This window comes from Bufo gargarizans, chromosome 9 (genome assembly GCF_014858855.1).
Source record: "Bufo gargarizans isolate SCDJY-AF-19 chromosome 9, ASM1485885v1, whole genome shotgun sequence".
Lineage (NCBI taxonomy): Eukaryota > Metazoa > Chordata > Amphibia > Anura > Bufonidae > Bufo > Bufo gargarizans.
The window spans coordinates 12,790,395-12,807,319 of NC_058088.1; the positions used below are offsets into that span (position 1 = coordinate 12,790,395).

Here is a 16,925-nt window from a genome sequence, read left to right on the forward strand (position 1 = left end):
CTTGAATCACATGGTCGTGGCACTTAAATGGTAGACCCGACATTTACACATATGATAATCCAGTCTTGCCTACAGAACTTTTGTTCTGGGGAATTCAATGAACAGAGAGTAAAAGGACTAACCTGTCCCTGGGGAAGTAGATCCTGTTGTACCTGGAAAATAAATAAGAAGATTGAATTTACAAGAGGTCTCTATGGCCTGAATCGGGTGGTGGTGGCCCCTATATGTTTAAACCCCCATTTATACATACTAACTTGCTAACTTGTAATGAAGAGGGAGTATAAAAAAGGACTGACCTGTGCTTGGTGAAGTAGAGCCTGTTGTACCTGGAAAATATATATGAAGATTGCATTTACCAGGGGTTGTGTATTGTCTGAATCGCTTGATCATGGTACCTAATTGGTTGATTCCCACCCTTTTACGCATACTAGGTTGTAATGAAGACAGAGTAAGAGAAGGACTGACCTGTCCCTGGTGACGTAGAGCCTGTTGTACCTGGAAAATAAATATGAAGTTAAATTTACAAGGGGGTGTGTATGGCCTGAATCGCGTGGTGGCGACTCCAAAATGGTTGATCCCCCATTTATACATACTAAGTTGCAATGAAGAGAGAGTAAGATAAAAACTGACCTGTTCTTGGTGAAGTAGATCCTGTTGTACCTAAAAAAAAAATTAAGATTGAATTTACAAGAGTTCTATATGAACTGAATTGGATGGTGGTGGCCCCTAAATTGTAGAACCCCCATTTATACATATTAGTTTGTAATGAAAAGAGAGTAAGAGAAGGACTGACCTGTGCTTGGTGAAGTAGAGCCTGTTGTACCTGGAAAATAAATATAAAGATTGAACAAGGATTGTATATTGCTTGAATCACGTGGTCGTGGCACTTAAATGGTAAATCCCACATTTACACATATGATAATCCAGTCTTGCCTACAGAACTTGTGTTTGGGGGAATTCAATGAATAGAGAGTAAAAGGACTAACCTGTCCCTGGGGAAGTAGATCCTGTTGTACCTGGAAAAAAATAAGAAGATTGATTTTACAAGAGGTCTCTATGGCCTGAATAGGGTGGTGGTGGTGGCCCCTATATGTTTGAACCCCCCATTTACACATACTAACTTGTAATAAAGAGAGAGTATAAAAAAAGGACTGACCTGTGCTTGGTGAAGTAGAGCCTGTTGTACCTGGAAAATATATATGAAGATTGCATTTACAAGGGGTTGTGTATTGTCTGAATCGCTTGGTCATGGTACCTAATTGGTTGATTCCCACCCTTTTACGCATACTAGGTTGTAATGAAGACAGAGTAAGAGAAGGACTGACCTGTCCCTGATGACGTAGAGCCTGTTGTACCTGGAAAATAAATATGAAGTTAAAAATTTACAAGGGTTGTGTATGGCCTGAATCACATGGTGGTGACTCCTAAATGGTTGATCCCCCATTTATACATACTAAGTTGCAATGAAGAGAGAGTAAGATAAAACTGACCTGTTCTTGGTGAAGTAGATCCTGTTGTACCTAAAAAAATAAATAAATTAAGACTGAATTTACAAGAGTTCTATATGAACTGAATTGGATGGTGGTGGACCCTAAATTGTAGAACCTCCATTTATACATATTAGTTTGTAATGAAAAGAGAGTAAGAGAAGGACTGACCTGTGCTTGGTGAAGTAGAGCCTGTTGTACCTGGAAAATAAATATAAAGATTGAACAAGGATTGTATATTGCTTGAATCACGTGGTCGTGGCACTTAAATGGTAAATCCCACATTTACACATATGATAATCCAGTCTTGCCTACAGAACTTGTGTTTGGGGGAATTCAATGAATAGAGAGTAAAAGGACTAACCTGTCCCTGGGGAAGTAGATCCTGTTGTACCTGGAAAAAAAAAAGAAGATTGATTTTACAAGAGGTCTCTATGGCCTGAATCGGGTGGTGGTGGCCACTATATATTTGAACCCCCATTTATACATACTATCTTGCTAACTTGTAATGAAGAGAGAGAGTAAAAAAAGGACTGACCTGTGCTTGGTGAAGTAGAGCCTGTTGTACCTGGAAAATATATATGAAGATTGCATTTACCAGGGGTTGTGTATTGTCTGAATCGCTTGGTCGTGGTAACTAATTGGTTGATTCCCACTCTTTTACGCATACTAGGTTGTAATGAAGACAGAGTAAGAGAAGGACTTACCTGTCCCTGGTGACATAGAGCCTGTTGTACCTGGAAAATAAATATGAAGTTAAATTTACAAGGGTTGTGTATGGCCTGAATCGCGTGGTGGTGACCCCTAAATGGTTGATCCCCCATTTATACATACTAAGTTGTAATGAAGAGAGAGTAAGATAAAAACTGACCTGTTCTTGGTGAAGTAGATCCTGTTGTACCTGGGGAAAAAATTAAGACTGAATTTGCAAGAGTTCTATAGGACCTGAATTGGGTGGTGGTGGCGGCCCCTAAATTGTAGAACCCTAATTTGCACATATTAGGTTGTAATGAATAGAGAGTAAGAGAAGGTCTGACCTGTACTTGGTGAAGTAGAGCCTGTTGTACCTGGAAAATAAATATGAAGATTGAACTTACAGAGATTGTATATTGCTTGAATCACATGGTCGTGGCACTTAAATGGTAGACCCGACATTTACACATATGATAATCCAGTCTTGCCTATAGAACTTGTGTTCTGGGGAATTTAATGAACAGAGAGTAAAAGGACTAACCTGTCCCTGGGGAAGTAGATCCTGTTGTACCTGAAAAATAAATAAGAAGATTGAATTTACAAGAGGTCTCTATGGCCTGAATCGGGTGGTGGTGGCCCCTATATGTTTAAACCCCCATTTATACATACTAACTTGCTAACTTGTAATGAAGAGGGAGTATAAAAAAGGACTGACCTGTGCTTGGTGAAGTAGAGCCTGTTGTACCTGGAAAATATATATGAAGATTGCATTTACCAGGGGTTGTGTATTGTCTGAATCGCTTGATCATGGTACCTAATTGGTTGATTCCCACCCTTTTACGCATACTAGGTTGTAATGAAGACAGAGTAAGAGAAGGACTTACCTGTCCCTGGTGACGTAGAGCCTGTTGTACCTGGAAAATAAATATGAAGTTAAAAATTTACAAGGGTTGTGTATGGCCTGAATCGCGTGGTGGTGACTCCTAAATGGTTGATCCCCCATTTATACATACTAAGTTGCAATGAAGAGAGAGTAAGATAAAACTGACCTGTTCTTGGTGAAGTAGATCCTGTTGTACCTAAAAAAAAAAAAATTAAGACTGAATTTACAAGAGTTCTGTATGACCTGAATTGGTGGTGGTGGCCCCTAAATTGTAGAACCCCCATTTACACATATTAGGTTGTAATGAAAAGAGAGTAAGAGAAGGACTGACCTGTCCTTGGTGAAGTAGAGCCTGTTGTACCTGGAAAATAAATATGAAGATTGAACTTACAAGGATTGTATATTGCTTGAATCACGTTGTTGTGGCACTTAAATGGTAGATCCCACATTTACACATATGATAATCCAGTCTTGCCTACAGAACTTGTGTTCGGAGGAATTCAATGAATAGAGAGTAAAAGGACTAACCTGTCCCTGGGGAAGTAGATCCTGTTGTACCTGGAAAAAAAATAAGAAGATTGAATTTACAAGAGGTCTCTATGGCCTGAATCGGGTGGTGGTGGCCACTATATATTTGAACCCCCATTTATACATACTATCTTGCTAACTTGTAATGAAGAGAGAGAGTAAAAAAAGGACTGACCTGTGCTTGGTGAAGTAGAGCCTGTTGTACCTGGAAAATATATATGAAGATTGCATTTACCAGGGGTTGTGTATTGTCTGAATCGCTTGGTCGTGGTAACTAATTGGTTAATTCCCACTCTTTTACGCATACTAGGTTGTAATGAAGACACAGTAAGAGAAGGACTTACCTGTCCCTGGTGACGTAGAGCCTGTTGTACCTGGAAAATAAATATGAAGTTAAATTTACAAGGGTTGTGTATGGCCTGAATCGCGTGGTGGTGACTCCTAAATGGTTGATCCCCCATTTATACATACTAAGTTGCAATGAAGAGAGAGTAAGATAAAACTGACCTGTTCTTGGTGAAGTAGATCCTGTTGTACCTAAAAAAAAATAATTTAAGACTGAATTTACAAGAGTTCTGTATGACCTGAATTGGTGGTGGTGGCCCCTAAATTGTAGAACCCCCATTTACACATATTAGGTTGTAATGAAAAGAGAGTAAGAGAAGGACTGACCTGTCCTTGGTGAAGTAGAGCCTGTTATACCTGGAAAATAATTATGAAGATTGAACTTACAAGGATTGTATATTGCTTGAATCACATGGTTGTGGCACTTAAATGGTAGATCCCACATTTACACATATGATAATCCAGTCTTGCCTACAGAACTTGTGTTCGGGGGAATTCAATGAATAGAGAGTAAAAGGACTAACCTGTCCCTGGGGAAGTAGATCCTGTTGTACCTTGAAAATAAATAAGAAGATTGAATTTACAAGAGGTCTCTATGGCCTGAATCGGGTGGTGGTGGCCCCTATATGTTTAAACCCCCATTAATACATACTAACTTGCTAACTTGTAATGAGGACAGAGTAAGAGAAGGACTGACCTGTCCCTGGTGACGTAGAGCCTGTTGTACCTAGAAAATAATTTTGAAGTTAAATTTACAAGGGTATGGCCTGAATCGCGTGGTAGTGACCCCTAAATGGTTGATCCCCCATTTATACATACTAAGTTGTAATAAAGAGAGAGTAAGAAAAGTACTGACCTGTCCTTGGAGAAGTAGGTCCTGTTGTACCTTGAAAATAAAAATTAAGACTAAATGGCCTGAATCGTGTGGTTTTGGCCCCTAAATTGATTCTCCCATTTATACGTGCTAGGTTGTAATGAAGAGAGAGTAGGAGGAGGACTGACCTGTTCTTGGTGAAGTAGATCCTGTTGTACCTGGAAAATTAAAATTAAGATTGTATTTACATGAGGTCTGTATGGCCTGAATTAGGTGGTGGTGGCCCCTAAATAGTACATCCCCCATTTACATATATTAGGTTGTAATGAAAAGAGAGAGTAAGGGAAAGACTAACCTGTACTTGGTGACGTAGAACCTGTTGTACCTGGAAAATAAATTTAAAGATTGGATTTACTAAAGTTTTGTATAGCCTAAATTGCGTGGTGGTGGCCTCTACATGGTTGGTCCCGAATTTACGTATACTAGGTTGTAATTATGAAAGAATAAGAGAAAGACTAACCTGTACTTGGTGACGTGGAACCTGTTGTACCTGGAAAATAAATATGAAAATTGAGTTTACAAGGGTTTTGTATGGTCTGAATCGAGTGGTGGTGGCAACTAAATGGCTGGTCCGCCATTAACATGTACTTGGTTGCAAAGAAGAAAGAACAAGAGAAAGACTAACCTGTACTTGGTGAAGTAGAACCTGTTGTACCTGGAAAATAAAAAGTAAGACTGAATTTACAAGAGTTTTGTAAGGCCTGAATTCCATGGTGGTGGCCCCTAAATGGTAGATCCCTCATTTAGACATGCTATAGCACTTGTGTTCTGGGGGAGGATGCCATGAAGAGACAGTAAGGGAAGGACTGACCTGTCCTTGTGGAAGCGAACCTGACATATAAGCAAATCAGTACACAAGATGAAATAATAATATAATGACATGATGGGAGAGGACTGGGAATCCTGCAAAAGGTTATTAGAATTACTGGAGCCGGTGATGCGGTTGAGTTTGTGAAAGGAATATAAAGAGTTAATTCGATTAACTAAAATAAAGGAATACATCAATGACCTCTAGGTAGCATTACACTCATATTCTTCATTTGACTTTTAGCAAGGCCCTGATCCAGGTCTGCAGAGGCCCCTGAATACGATTATATTTTTGTTAAGAGATAAATGAAGAGTAACACTGTCATAGTATTGAGCAAAAATAGTTTCATATAGTGCTCACATAATAGTGCCCAAATAATATTGCCATAGAGTACACAGGTATTACCACTATACAGTGCTCACGTAATACTGCCATACTGTGCTCATATTACAGCCATGATGTGCTTACAGGCTTATGGAATATTGCATTCATAATGATGCATATTACTGTCAAGGAACCATGAACCAGACGTACAACAAGAGATGAGTGGAAATAAGAAGGCTTTATTGAAAATAAAGCTGTAAGGCAAAAGTCCAAACGGATGGCTAAACCGAAGCAGGGTCTTGCGAAACCAGAGATCAGGAACCAGAAGGGTAGTCAGACGAAGCCAGGATCAGGAACCAACAGGGTAGTCAGACGAAGCCAGAATCAGGAATCAGCAGGGTAGTCAGACGAAGCCAGGATCAGGAACCAGAAGCAGCAGCAGTCTTAGAAGCATGTGAGCACAGAAGGACCAAGCAGGGAACTGAAGCCACAGACCTCCTATATATATGAACTAGGCATCCAGCTCCTCCCAGTGGGAAGGAGGAGCCGCAGGGTGGGAGGCTACAAGAAACCCAGAAACCAAGATGGCCGCCAGCACATGTCAAACGAAGGAGAACAGCAAGGAGGTAAGACCATGACAATTACATTGCCATACAGTGCTATCAAACTACTGTCCAAATAATAGTACAATATGGCACATAAATGACATCTATGTGATCCCACCATATTGTGCCCATTTGATACCGTCATACTGTGCAAGTAAAGATAGATAGATACACAAACAAAAAACAACAGCAGCACACTCTACTACAAAAAAATGAAGTGGGTGCAATCCCTCCTAGATTCGAGGCACAAATCCTCAGATAATGTCCAAAGAACACCAAGGAAGGGGAGGGCGGCGGACCCGTTCTTTACCCCAGTCGCAACGTTTCAGCCAAGCTCAATGGGACCTTTGTCAAGCAAACAAATGATGTCCCACTGAGGTTTAAATACCCACATAGTGATTTGAATACATAATTGATAATCAATAATACACAATTAAGTGTACAAGGTAATAACACATAATATCCATCATACAAAGTGCATCAATAATTAATAATGTGAAAAACTTCATGTAAATTCATCTTTTAATATATAAGATAAACTAAATTTGAAAGTGCCTGTGCATAAATCACCTGTAGAAAGTGCAAAGTGCAATTAAAAATCATCATCAGCCGTAATATGTAATAATACAGTTAGGTCCATATATATTTGGACAGAGACAACATTTTTCTAATTCTTGTTCTGCACTTGACCACAATGGATTTTGAAGAAAACAATTCCGATGCAGCTGAAGTTCAGACTTTCAGCATTAATTCAGTCGGTTGAACAAAATGATTGCATAAAAATGTGAGGAACTAAAGCATTTTTTAATTTCTAATGCTTGGTTGAAAACCTTTTGTTGGCAATGACTGCCTGAAGTCTTGACCTCATGGACATGACCAGACGTTGTGTCTCCTCCTTGTTAATGCTCGGCCTTTACTGCCGCGGTTTTCAGTTGCTGTTTGTTTGTGGCCTTTCTGTCTGAAATTTAGTCCAATAGGGGACCAACGCTGCACCGGCCCCTGTCAATATAATGTATCAGAGCGTGGCCAGAGGTGGAAGAACGGAGCCTCTAGGAGCAGGAACAACGCCCCGCCCCCCCCCCCCCCCCGCTCCTAGAGGCTAATTAGCATATTATACAAGTTATATTTCTGGTGTGACGGGGGCATAGAGAAAAGTAGGAATAGGCTGGTTAGGTTCAGCTGACATTAGCACATCGCTAATGTCAGCTAGCTTAATAGGGTTAAATCTGGTGACAGAAACCCTTCAAAGGATGAATTTATTTTTATACATGAATTAAGTTGTTATGAAACCAGTTTTTCACATTATTAATTATTGATGCACTTTGTATCACATACTAGGGTGGCTCGGTGATTAGCTTCTGCAGGCATCAGCATGGCACTACGAGTGCCCACATAGCAATACTATACAAGACATTACATTACAATAACATAATTGGAGTGGTGGACTGGGAAGTCTGCAAAGGGTTAATATAATTACTGACCGCTGCTTGGAGACAGTGATGAAGATAAGGTTGAGCCTGTGAAAGGAATATAAAGAGTTAATTTACTCAACAACAAAAAAATAAAAAATATATAACAATGACCACCAGAGGGCACTGCACTCTTATTATTGACTGGTTCTACATTACAATCGTGCTGTGTAAACCCACAGGTACGTTTTTCTGTTTGCTGTAGGTGTACGGTATACACTGTGTATGAATGTGGGAAAGTAAAATGGGGTGCACAAGCAAATAGTGTAGTATTCTAATGACCACCAGAGGGCGCTGCACTCTTGCTCGTCATTGGTTCTGCATTATCAGGTCAGTTTTTCTGTTTGCTGCATGTGTTTAGTTTACACTATATATGAATGTGGGAAAGTAAAATGGGGTACACAGACAAAAAAACTGCAGTAATCCAATGACCACCAGAAGGCGCTGCATGCTTGAACTGTGCAGTATGCATCTGTGGTATCTGTTAGTAATAGGAGGACTGACCTGTAATAGGTGAAGTTGAACCGGTAGACTAATACTGCCAAAGAATTGTTACAGTGCCGTATAGTGGTCAGATAATACTGCCCAAATAGTGCCGCTTAGAGTTAACATGAAACACCACTTTACAGTGCTCACATAATACTGCCCAAATAATACCCATGCACAGTGCACATGAAATACCTGTACATAATGCTAAAATAATACCGCCCAACAAATACCCACATAGAGTCCAGATGAAATACCTCTATTTAATGCTCACTTAAGACTGCCCAAATAATACCAACAAAAAGTGCACACACCTGATATACCAGTACATAATACTCATCAAAAACTTCCTAAATATTACCCCCATAGAGTGGACATGAAATACTACTATATAATGCTCATATAATACTGCCCAAATAATACCCCTATAGAGTGCACATGAGATACCACTGTATAATATTCAGGAAACTCGTGGCTTCTGAGACTCACCTTTCGGTGTTGTAACTGTAATATAAAAGGAAATACATCATTTAACACACAAGAAGTTATAGTATCACATAGGATACAAAATAAGACTTATAGGGGGTCATTTATCAAACTGGTGTAAAGTAGAACTGGCTCAGTTGCCCGTAGCAACCAATCAGATTACACCTTTCATTTTGGACAGCTCATTTGGAAAATGAAAGGCGGAATCTGATTGGTTGCTATGGGCAACTAAGCCAGTTCTACTGTACAACAGTTTGATAAAGGTGCCCCATAGTGCTTTTTATCAATCATATCTATCTACAGTTGGGTCCGTATATATTTGGACACTGATACAAATTTTGTTTTTATTACCTGTTTACTAAAACATATTCAAGTTATAGTTATATAATGGACATGGACATAAAGTCCAGACTTTTAGCTTTCATTTGAGGGTATCCACATTAAAATTGGATAAAGGGTTTAGGAGTTTCAGCTCCTTTACATGTGGCACCCTGTTTTAAAGGGACCAAAAGTAATTGGACAATTGACTCAAAGCCTGTTTCATGGGCAGGTGTGGGACATTCCTTGATTATTTAACTCTCAATTAAGCGCATAAAAGGCCTGGAGTTGATTTGAGGTGTGGTGCTTGCATTTTGAAGATTTTGCTGAGAAGTAAACATGCGGTTAAAGGAGGTGAAACAAGCCATCCTTCATCTGCGAAAACAGAAAAAAACATCCGAGAATTTGCTACACTATTAGGAGTGGCAAAATCTACAGTTTGGTACATCCTGAGAAAGAAAGAAAGCACTGGTGTCCTCAACAATGCAAAAAGACCTGGAGGCCCACGGAAGACAACAGTGGTGGATGATCACAGAATAATTACCATGGTGAAGAGAAAACCCTTCGCAACAGCCAACCAAGTGAACCCCACTCTCCAGGATATAGGTGTATCAATATCCAAATCTACCATAAAGAGAAGACTGCATGGAAGTAAATACAGAGGGTTCACTGCACGGTGCAAGCCACTCATAAGCCTCAAGAATAAGAAGGCTAGATTGGACTTTGCTAAAAAAAAATCTTAAACCAGCACACTTCTGGAAGAACATTCTTTGGACAGATGAAACCAAGATCAACCTCTACCAGAATGATGGAAAGAAAAAAGTATGATAAAGGCATGGTACAGCTCATGGTCCAAAGCAAACCACATCATCTGTAAAACACGGCGGGGGCAGTGTGATGGCTTGGGCATGCATGGCTGCCAGTGGCCCCGGGGCCCTAGTGTTTGTTGATGATGTGACACAGGACAGAAGCAGCCAAACGAATTCTGGGGTTTTCAGAGACATACTGTGTGCTCAAATCTAGCCAAATGCAGCCAAACTGATTGGTCGGCATTTCATAATACAGATGGACAATGACCCAAAACATAAAGCCAAAGCAACCCAGGAGTTTATTAAAGCAAAGAAGTAGAATATTCTTGAATGGCCGAGTCAGTCACCGGATCTGAACCCAATAGAGCATTTCACTTGTTAAAGACTAAACTTCAGACAGAAAGGCCACAAACAAACAGCAACTGGAAACCGCTGCAGTAAAGACCTGGCCGAGCATTAACGAGGAGGAAACGCAGCGTCTGGTGGTGTCCATGAGGTCAAGACTTCAGGCAGTCACTGCCAACAAAGGGTTTTCAACCAAGTATTAGAAATTAACATTTTATTTGCAGTTATTTAATTTTTCCAATTACTTTCGAGCCCCTAAAATTAAGGGATTGAGTTAAAAAAATGCTTTACTTTCTCAAATTTTTATGCAATCATTTTGTTCAACCGACTGAATTAAAACTGAAAGTCTGAACTTCAACTGCATCGGAATTGTGTTCAAAACCCATTGTGGTCATGTACAGAACAAGAATTAGAAAAATGTTGTCTCTGTCCAAATATATATGGACCTAACGCTATCTATCTATTTCTATTTTTCTATCTGTCTCCATCAGGTTGCGGATTCACCAATCAACCTCAGTTTTCTGTGATATCTCAAACCCCAACAGTAAAGTAGAGAGACTCACCTTCAGGTGTTGTTGATATGACTGTAATATAGATAGAAAGACATCATTTATCACACAAGAAAATTAAAACGCATAGTATATAAAATACAACCTACTTATCACTTGCATTGTATGAATCTCATCTATCTACGGTATTATCTATCTATCTACCGACCTTTCCTTATGGTCCTATAGGCAGCACAACACAAAGAGTTAATTCCTCCCGTTTAGGACAGAAGATAAATCATTAATAAATCTGACTAATTAACCCCCTTTATAAAGGAGGGCACACCCACTAGGTAGATGTGTTTTTAAAATTCTGTCTAGGTGTCACAGGACGCCGGCTTCGCGCTCCTCCTCCTCAGTGCCGCCGGTGCCCTGTGGTGAGATCGGAGCGAGGACACGCACTGCGTCCTCGTCCCCAGAGCAACGGGGGGCGGGGAGGACCCAGCCGCGCACGCCTCCTTAGCGTGGCCGCCGTCCTCCGCTCCTATGATAACAGTGAGGAGTCTGAGCGCCGAGCTGGACACTCGGCGCTCAGCTGGATGCAGGGAAACGAGTCATGTGACGCTGGCCATGTCACATGACTCCTTTTCCCCACTATTTAACATGCAGCCTGCTGGCCACAGGTTGCCTGTGATTAAGGTCCTACACTTGGTGTATCCTCCTCAGTGATATTCCCTGGTTTAGGTATTTGAATCTCGGCTCGTTTATCGTCCTCGTCCTCGCCTGCTCCTTGTTTCCAGTTGCATCTCCGGGTATTGACTCCTGCTTGGGTTTTGACTTTTGCTCGCCTGCTCCCTGTGTCTAGTTGCATCTCCTAGTATTGACTCTTGGCTAGTGTTTTGACTTGTCTTCGTTTGCTCCTTTGGTCTTATTGTATCTCCTGGTATTAACTCCTTGCTCGTGTTGGTATTGGTTTCCGCTTGCTCCCTGGTACCGCTGTGACCTCCTGGTTTAGACTTGCTAGTTTGACTGCCTTGTGTTTGTCTTGTTTGTCTCTCCAGCACTTACCCAGGTTAGGGACCGCCACCCAGTTGCGTCCGTTACCTAGGACAGGAAAGTGCAAGTAGGCAGGAACAGAGGTATCGGTGGAGTCAGTAGTCTACCCTTCCCCACCCCTTCCTTGTGACACTAGGACAATGAAGCTCACACATACAGAGACTCCTCCTGCTGCTGTGAAGGCCAGTATGGCTGCTAAGTCTGATATTATAGAACTGGAAGTGTATCCAGAGTTATATGCATGTTCTAGAGCTGGATGTGTGCTCCAGAATTAATTGTGTGACATGACTTAACTGGAGGTGGTTTCCAGAGTTTATTTTCCCCATCGGGTGTCCATGGGATGATTGAGCTGAGATTTATCCTGGAGTGGTCCTGGTAAGTTTCTCATATGCAGCGGATGTTCCCTGCAAACTATCAATATATGTTTCAGGTTGTGTCCATGTAAGAAGTTCTGGTTCGGCTGTTACAAGCACTGTATAACCTTCCGGCCTGCAGGCAGTGTCTCCATCCAACATGGATGTCGCAGTGTGCATTCAGCATTTGCAGTTCAGAACATCTGCCCTACGATGGTAATGCCCATTCTTGTCCGCAATACGGACAAGGGTGGGGGACATTTTCTATCTCTTTTAGGGGCCTCGGAATGGATGTGCGGATGTGGACGGCACACTATGTGCTGTCCGTGTCTCTCAGTCCCATTGTAATAATAGGTCCGCATGATATCTGCAAATTAGGGGACATGTCGAAAAGAAATACTTTTGTGTGAATGGGCGCTGAATGTGCCTCTGAGTTCATGTGATCCCCATAGACACTACGCAGAGGGACATTTTGTTCCTCACCAGATTAATTCTATTTAGCATCCATCGTTGTTTCCACTATATACCTCTAGGTCTAGTTTCATTCTTGTCATTTTCATTCCAAAGATCACCTAAGAGGGACTCAGAAGGGTCAGATAGAGAAGAGTAATGTCACGGCCATGGTTATGGTCGTGACTCCTGAACCGCATGCGGTTGTCAGCGGTCTTTGGTTTGGTTGTCAATCACAGGTGAGGGCTGTGGTATTTGCCTCACCTGTGGTTGCCGCTGGCAACAGTGTGTATGTGGCAGCATAGCAGTCTGAGTTGTGTCGTGGCAGCTTGCTATGTTGGGCATGCGGTTTCATGTGATATGTGTGTATGTGTGCACTTGGTTTTATGTTATTGTGTGCACTTCCCCTTTAAGTGGTGTTTTCCCTTCCCTGGTGCTGGAAGGGTTAACTCCCTTTCTGTGTGTGTGAGACACTGTGTGTGTCTGTGTGAGTGTGGCCACTTAGGCCTATATAGCCTCTGTGTTTGGCATGTCTCAGTGGGTTGCTTCAGCCATGCTTAGCTGGAGCAGCCTCCTGTGAACTCCATCTGCCAGTGGGGGCCACCCTTGTGGTCATAAACTAACTGTGACTCTTAAGTTTATGTTGATGTCCATTTGATGTTTTCCTTTGTTATGTTATGCACCTATGGATCTGGCTTCCTGTGTGTTTGTGTGTGTGCGCTGTGTCCATCTGTGTTTGGGTGTGGACACTTGCTGTCTTGCATGGGATCCAGTCTGAGTGTCTGTGGCAGGTAGGTGTGGAAGTGCTTTTCAGCCTCCTGCCATATCCATAGGCTGTTTATGTTCCTTTCCCTGCAGCTTGGCCAGTGAGACTCCTGTTCATTCATGTCCAGAAAGAACAGGTCGTCTTACCCTGCTCCTTGTTCCAGGGCAATCCTGAGGGCTAGTAGGGACCCCTAGGCATCCGGTGTATGAGTCCTCCCACCTTCAGGGTTGACTCATATGGATAGGAGTCAGGGTCAGTTTAGGGACGCGATAGGAGGTGACCTGCTCCCTATACTGTCGTCCTGGTCAAGCAGCGCGTAACATCTTCTGGCATCGCACGGCTGAGGATTTTCCCCATCCTCAGCCATGACAAGTAAGTTCTAAATGTTCAGGCTCTCCAAGCACTAGAAAGTAGAAATTTGGAACAGGGAAACATCAAGTTTAGGACACCAGGATTCCGGTGGGAGCAAGATTACAAAACCGTTTCTCAAATTGTGCAAAGATTTACGTCAGACTCCTGGATAGAATCTTGTACCCAGGTCACTTCCCTCCAAGGCAAATAAGTCAACCCATCCCAAAGCCTCATATTGTGGTTATTCCAGGACTTCACAGGAAGATCTTGACCTCTTTCCCAGGACATTTGTGGGGTGCAGTGGATGCAGTGCCAAAGCCACAGGTAAGATGGAGGCTAGATCTGACGTGTCTAAACATATACCTTCTCGGAAGAAATTCATGATGTAACATTCACCAACAGCACGATTTTATGGCCATCATTCACCAGGGTTTCTCATCTTCAATTCACTGGCCTTTAGTTTCTCATCATCGCCTGGTGTTTATACTAAGTTAGTTGTGGCACTAACTCAGCCCTTAGCTTCCAGTTAGACTCCAGAAACTGGTTGCTTAACCACTTCAGCCCCGCTAGGTGAAACCCCCTTCATGACCAGGCCACTTTTTACACTTCGGCACTACACTACTTTCACCGTTTATCGCTCGGTCATGCAACTTACCACCCAAATGAATTTTACCTCCTTTTCTTCTCACTAATGGAGCTTTCATTTGGTGGTATTTTATTGCTGCTGACATTTTTACTTTTTTTGTTATTAATCAAAATGTAACGATTTTTTTGCAAAAAAATGACATTTTTCACTTTCAGCTGTGAAATTTTGCAAAAAAAACGACATCCATATATAAATTTTTCGCTAAATTTATAGTTCTACATGTCTTTGATAAAAAAAAAATGTTTGGGCAAAAAAAAAATGGTTTGGGTAAAAGTTATAGCATTTACAAACTATGGTACAAAAATGTGAATTTCCGCTTTTTGAAACGGCTCTGATTTTCTGAGCACCTGTCATGTTTCCTGAGGTTCTACAATGCCCAAACAGTAGAAAAACCCCACAAATGACCCCATTTCGGAAAGTAGACACCCTAAGGTATTCGCTGATGGGCATAGTGAGTTCATAGAACTTTTTATTTTTTGTCACAAGTTAGCGGAAAATGATGATGATTTTTTATTTATTTTTTTTTTCTTACAAAGTCTCATATTCCACTAACTTGCGACAAAAAATAAAAAATTCTAGGAACTCACCATGCCCCTCACAGAATACCTTGGGGTGTCTTCTTTCCAAAATGGGGTCACTTGTGGCGTAGTTATACTGCCCTGGCAATTTAGGGGCCCAAATGTGTGAGAAGAACTTTGCAATCAAAATGTGTAAAAAATGCCCTGCAAAATCCGAAAGGTGCACTTTGGAATATGTGCCCCTTTGCCCACCTTGGCAGCAAAAAAGTGTGACACATCTGGTATCGCCGTACTCAGGAGAAGTTGGGCAATGTGTTTTGGGGTGTCATTTTACATATACCCATGCTGGGTGAGAAAAATATCTTGGTCAAATGCCAACTTTGTATAAAAAAATTGGAAAAGTTGTCTTTTGCCAAGATATTTCTCTCACCCAGCATGGGTATATGTAAAATGACAGCCCAAAACACATTCCCCAACTTCTCCTGAGTACGGCGATACCAGATGTGTGACACTTTTTTGATGCCAAGGTGGGCAAAGGGGCACATATTCCAAAGTGCACCTTTCGGATTTCACCGGTCATTTTTTACAGATTTTGATTGCAAAGTACTTCTCACACATTTGGGCCCCTAAATTGCCAGGGCAGTATAACTACGCCACAAGTGACCCCATTTTGGAAAGAAGACACCCTAAGGTATTCCGTGAGGGGCACTGCGAGTTCCTAGAATTTTTTATTTTTTGTCACAAGTTAGCGGAAAATGATGATTTTTTTTTTTTTCTCTTTTTTCCTTACAAAGTCTCATATTCCACTAACTTGCGACAAAAAATAAAAAATTCTAGGAACTCGCCATGCCCCTCACGGAATACCATGGGGTGTCTTCTTTCCAAAATGGGGTCACTTGTGGCGTAGTTATACTGCCCTGGCAATTTAGGGGCCCAAATGTGTGAGAAGTACTTTGCAATCAAAATCTGTAAAAAATGACCGGTGAAATCCGAAAGGTGCACTTTGGAATATGTGCCCCTTTGCCCACCTTGGCATCAAAAAAGTGTCACACATCTGGTATCGCCGTACTCAGGAGAAGTTGGGGAATGTGTTTTGGGCTGTCATTTTACATATACCCATGCTGGGTGAGAGAAATATCTTGGCAAAAGACAACTTTTCCAATTTTTTTATACAAAGTTGGCATTTGACCAAGATATTTTTCTCACCCAGCATGGGTATATGTAAAATGACACCCCAAAACACATTGCCCAACTTCTCCTGAGTACGGCGATACCAGATGTGTCACACTTTTTTGCTGCCAAGGTGGGCAAAGGGGCACATATTCCAAAGTGCACCTTTCGGATTTTGCAGGGCATTTTTTACACATTTTGATTGCAAAGTTCTTCTCACATATTTGGGCCCCTAAATTGCCAGGGCAGTATAACTACGCCACAAGTGACCCCATTTTGGAAAGAAGACACCCCAAGGTATTCCGTGAGGGGCACTGCGAGTTCCTAGAATTTTTTATTTTTTGTCGCAAGTTAGTGGAATATGAGACTTTGTAAGGAAAAAAGAAAAAAAAAAGAAAAATCATCATTTTCCGCTAAATTGTGACAAAAAATAAAAAATTCTAGGAACTCGCCGTGCCCCCCACGGAATACCTTGGGGTGTCTTCTTTCCAAAATGGGGTCACTTGTGGCGTAGTTATACTGCCCTGGCAATTTAGGGGCCCAAATGTGTAAGAAGTACCTTGAAATCAAAATGTGTAAAAAATGGCCTGCGAAATCTGAAAGGTGCCCCTTTGCCCACCTTGGCTGCAAAAAAGTGTCACACATCTGGTATCGCCGTACTCAGGAG

At 41.6% G+C, this 16,925-nt stretch overlaps 1 protein-coding gene across 1 annotated transcript in view; it reads right to left on the minus strand.

Moving 5' to 3' along the window:
• The window catches only part of LOC122946645 (serine-rich adhesin for platelets-like), a 115,420-nt gene that overhangs the window by 12,827 nt on the left and 85,668 nt on the right, over nt 1-16,925 (minus strand). Inside the window, exons 8-41 of the mRNA XM_044306397.1 lie at nt 8,992-9,006; nt 8,029-8,064; nt 5,436-5,465; nt 5,271-5,300; nt 5,106-5,135; nt 4,939-4,968; nt 4,793-4,822; nt 4,634-4,663; nt 4,461-4,490; nt 4,264-4,293; nt 4,099-4,128; nt 3,936-3,965; nt 3,767-3,796; nt 3,592-3,621; nt 3,395-3,424; nt 3,230-3,259; nt 3,065-3,094; nt 2,896-2,925; nt 2,722-2,751; nt 2,525-2,554; nt 2,359-2,388; nt 2,195-2,224; nt 2,026-2,055; nt 1,852-1,881; nt 1,659-1,688; nt 1,491-1,520; nt 1,326-1,355; nt 1,157-1,186; nt 987-1,016; nt 794-823; nt 631-660; nt 466-495; nt 297-326; nt 123-152 (exon numbers count right to left, since the gene is read on the minus strand). Of these exons, the coding sequence (XP_044162332.1) occupies nt 123-152; nt 297-326; nt 466-495; nt 631-660; nt 794-823; nt 987-1,016; nt 1,157-1,186; nt 1,326-1,355; nt 1,491-1,520; nt 1,659-1,688; nt 1,852-1,881; nt 2,026-2,055; nt 2,195-2,224; nt 2,359-2,388; nt 2,525-2,554; nt 2,722-2,751; nt 2,896-2,925; nt 3,065-3,094; nt 3,230-3,259; nt 3,395-3,424; nt 3,592-3,621; nt 3,767-3,796; nt 3,936-3,965; nt 4,099-4,128; nt 4,264-4,293; nt 4,461-4,490; nt 4,634-4,663; nt 4,793-4,822; nt 4,939-4,968; nt 5,106-5,135; nt 5,271-5,300; nt 5,436-5,465; nt 8,029-8,064; nt 8,992-9,006 (1,011 nt within the window). The remainder of the gene's footprint in view (nt 1-122; nt 153-296; nt 327-465; nt 496-630; nt 661-793; nt 824-986; nt 1,017-1,156; nt 1,187-1,325; nt 1,356-1,490; nt 1,521-1,658; nt 1,689-1,851; nt 1,882-2,025; nt 2,056-2,194; nt 2,225-2,358; nt 2,389-2,524; nt 2,555-2,721; nt 2,752-2,895; nt 2,926-3,064; nt 3,095-3,229; nt 3,260-3,394; nt 3,425-3,591; nt 3,622-3,766; nt 3,797-3,935; nt 3,966-4,098; nt 4,129-4,263; nt 4,294-4,460; nt 4,491-4,633; nt 4,664-4,792; nt 4,823-4,938; nt 4,969-5,105; nt 5,136-5,270; nt 5,301-5,435; nt 5,466-8,028; nt 8,065-8,991; nt 9,007-16,925) is intronic.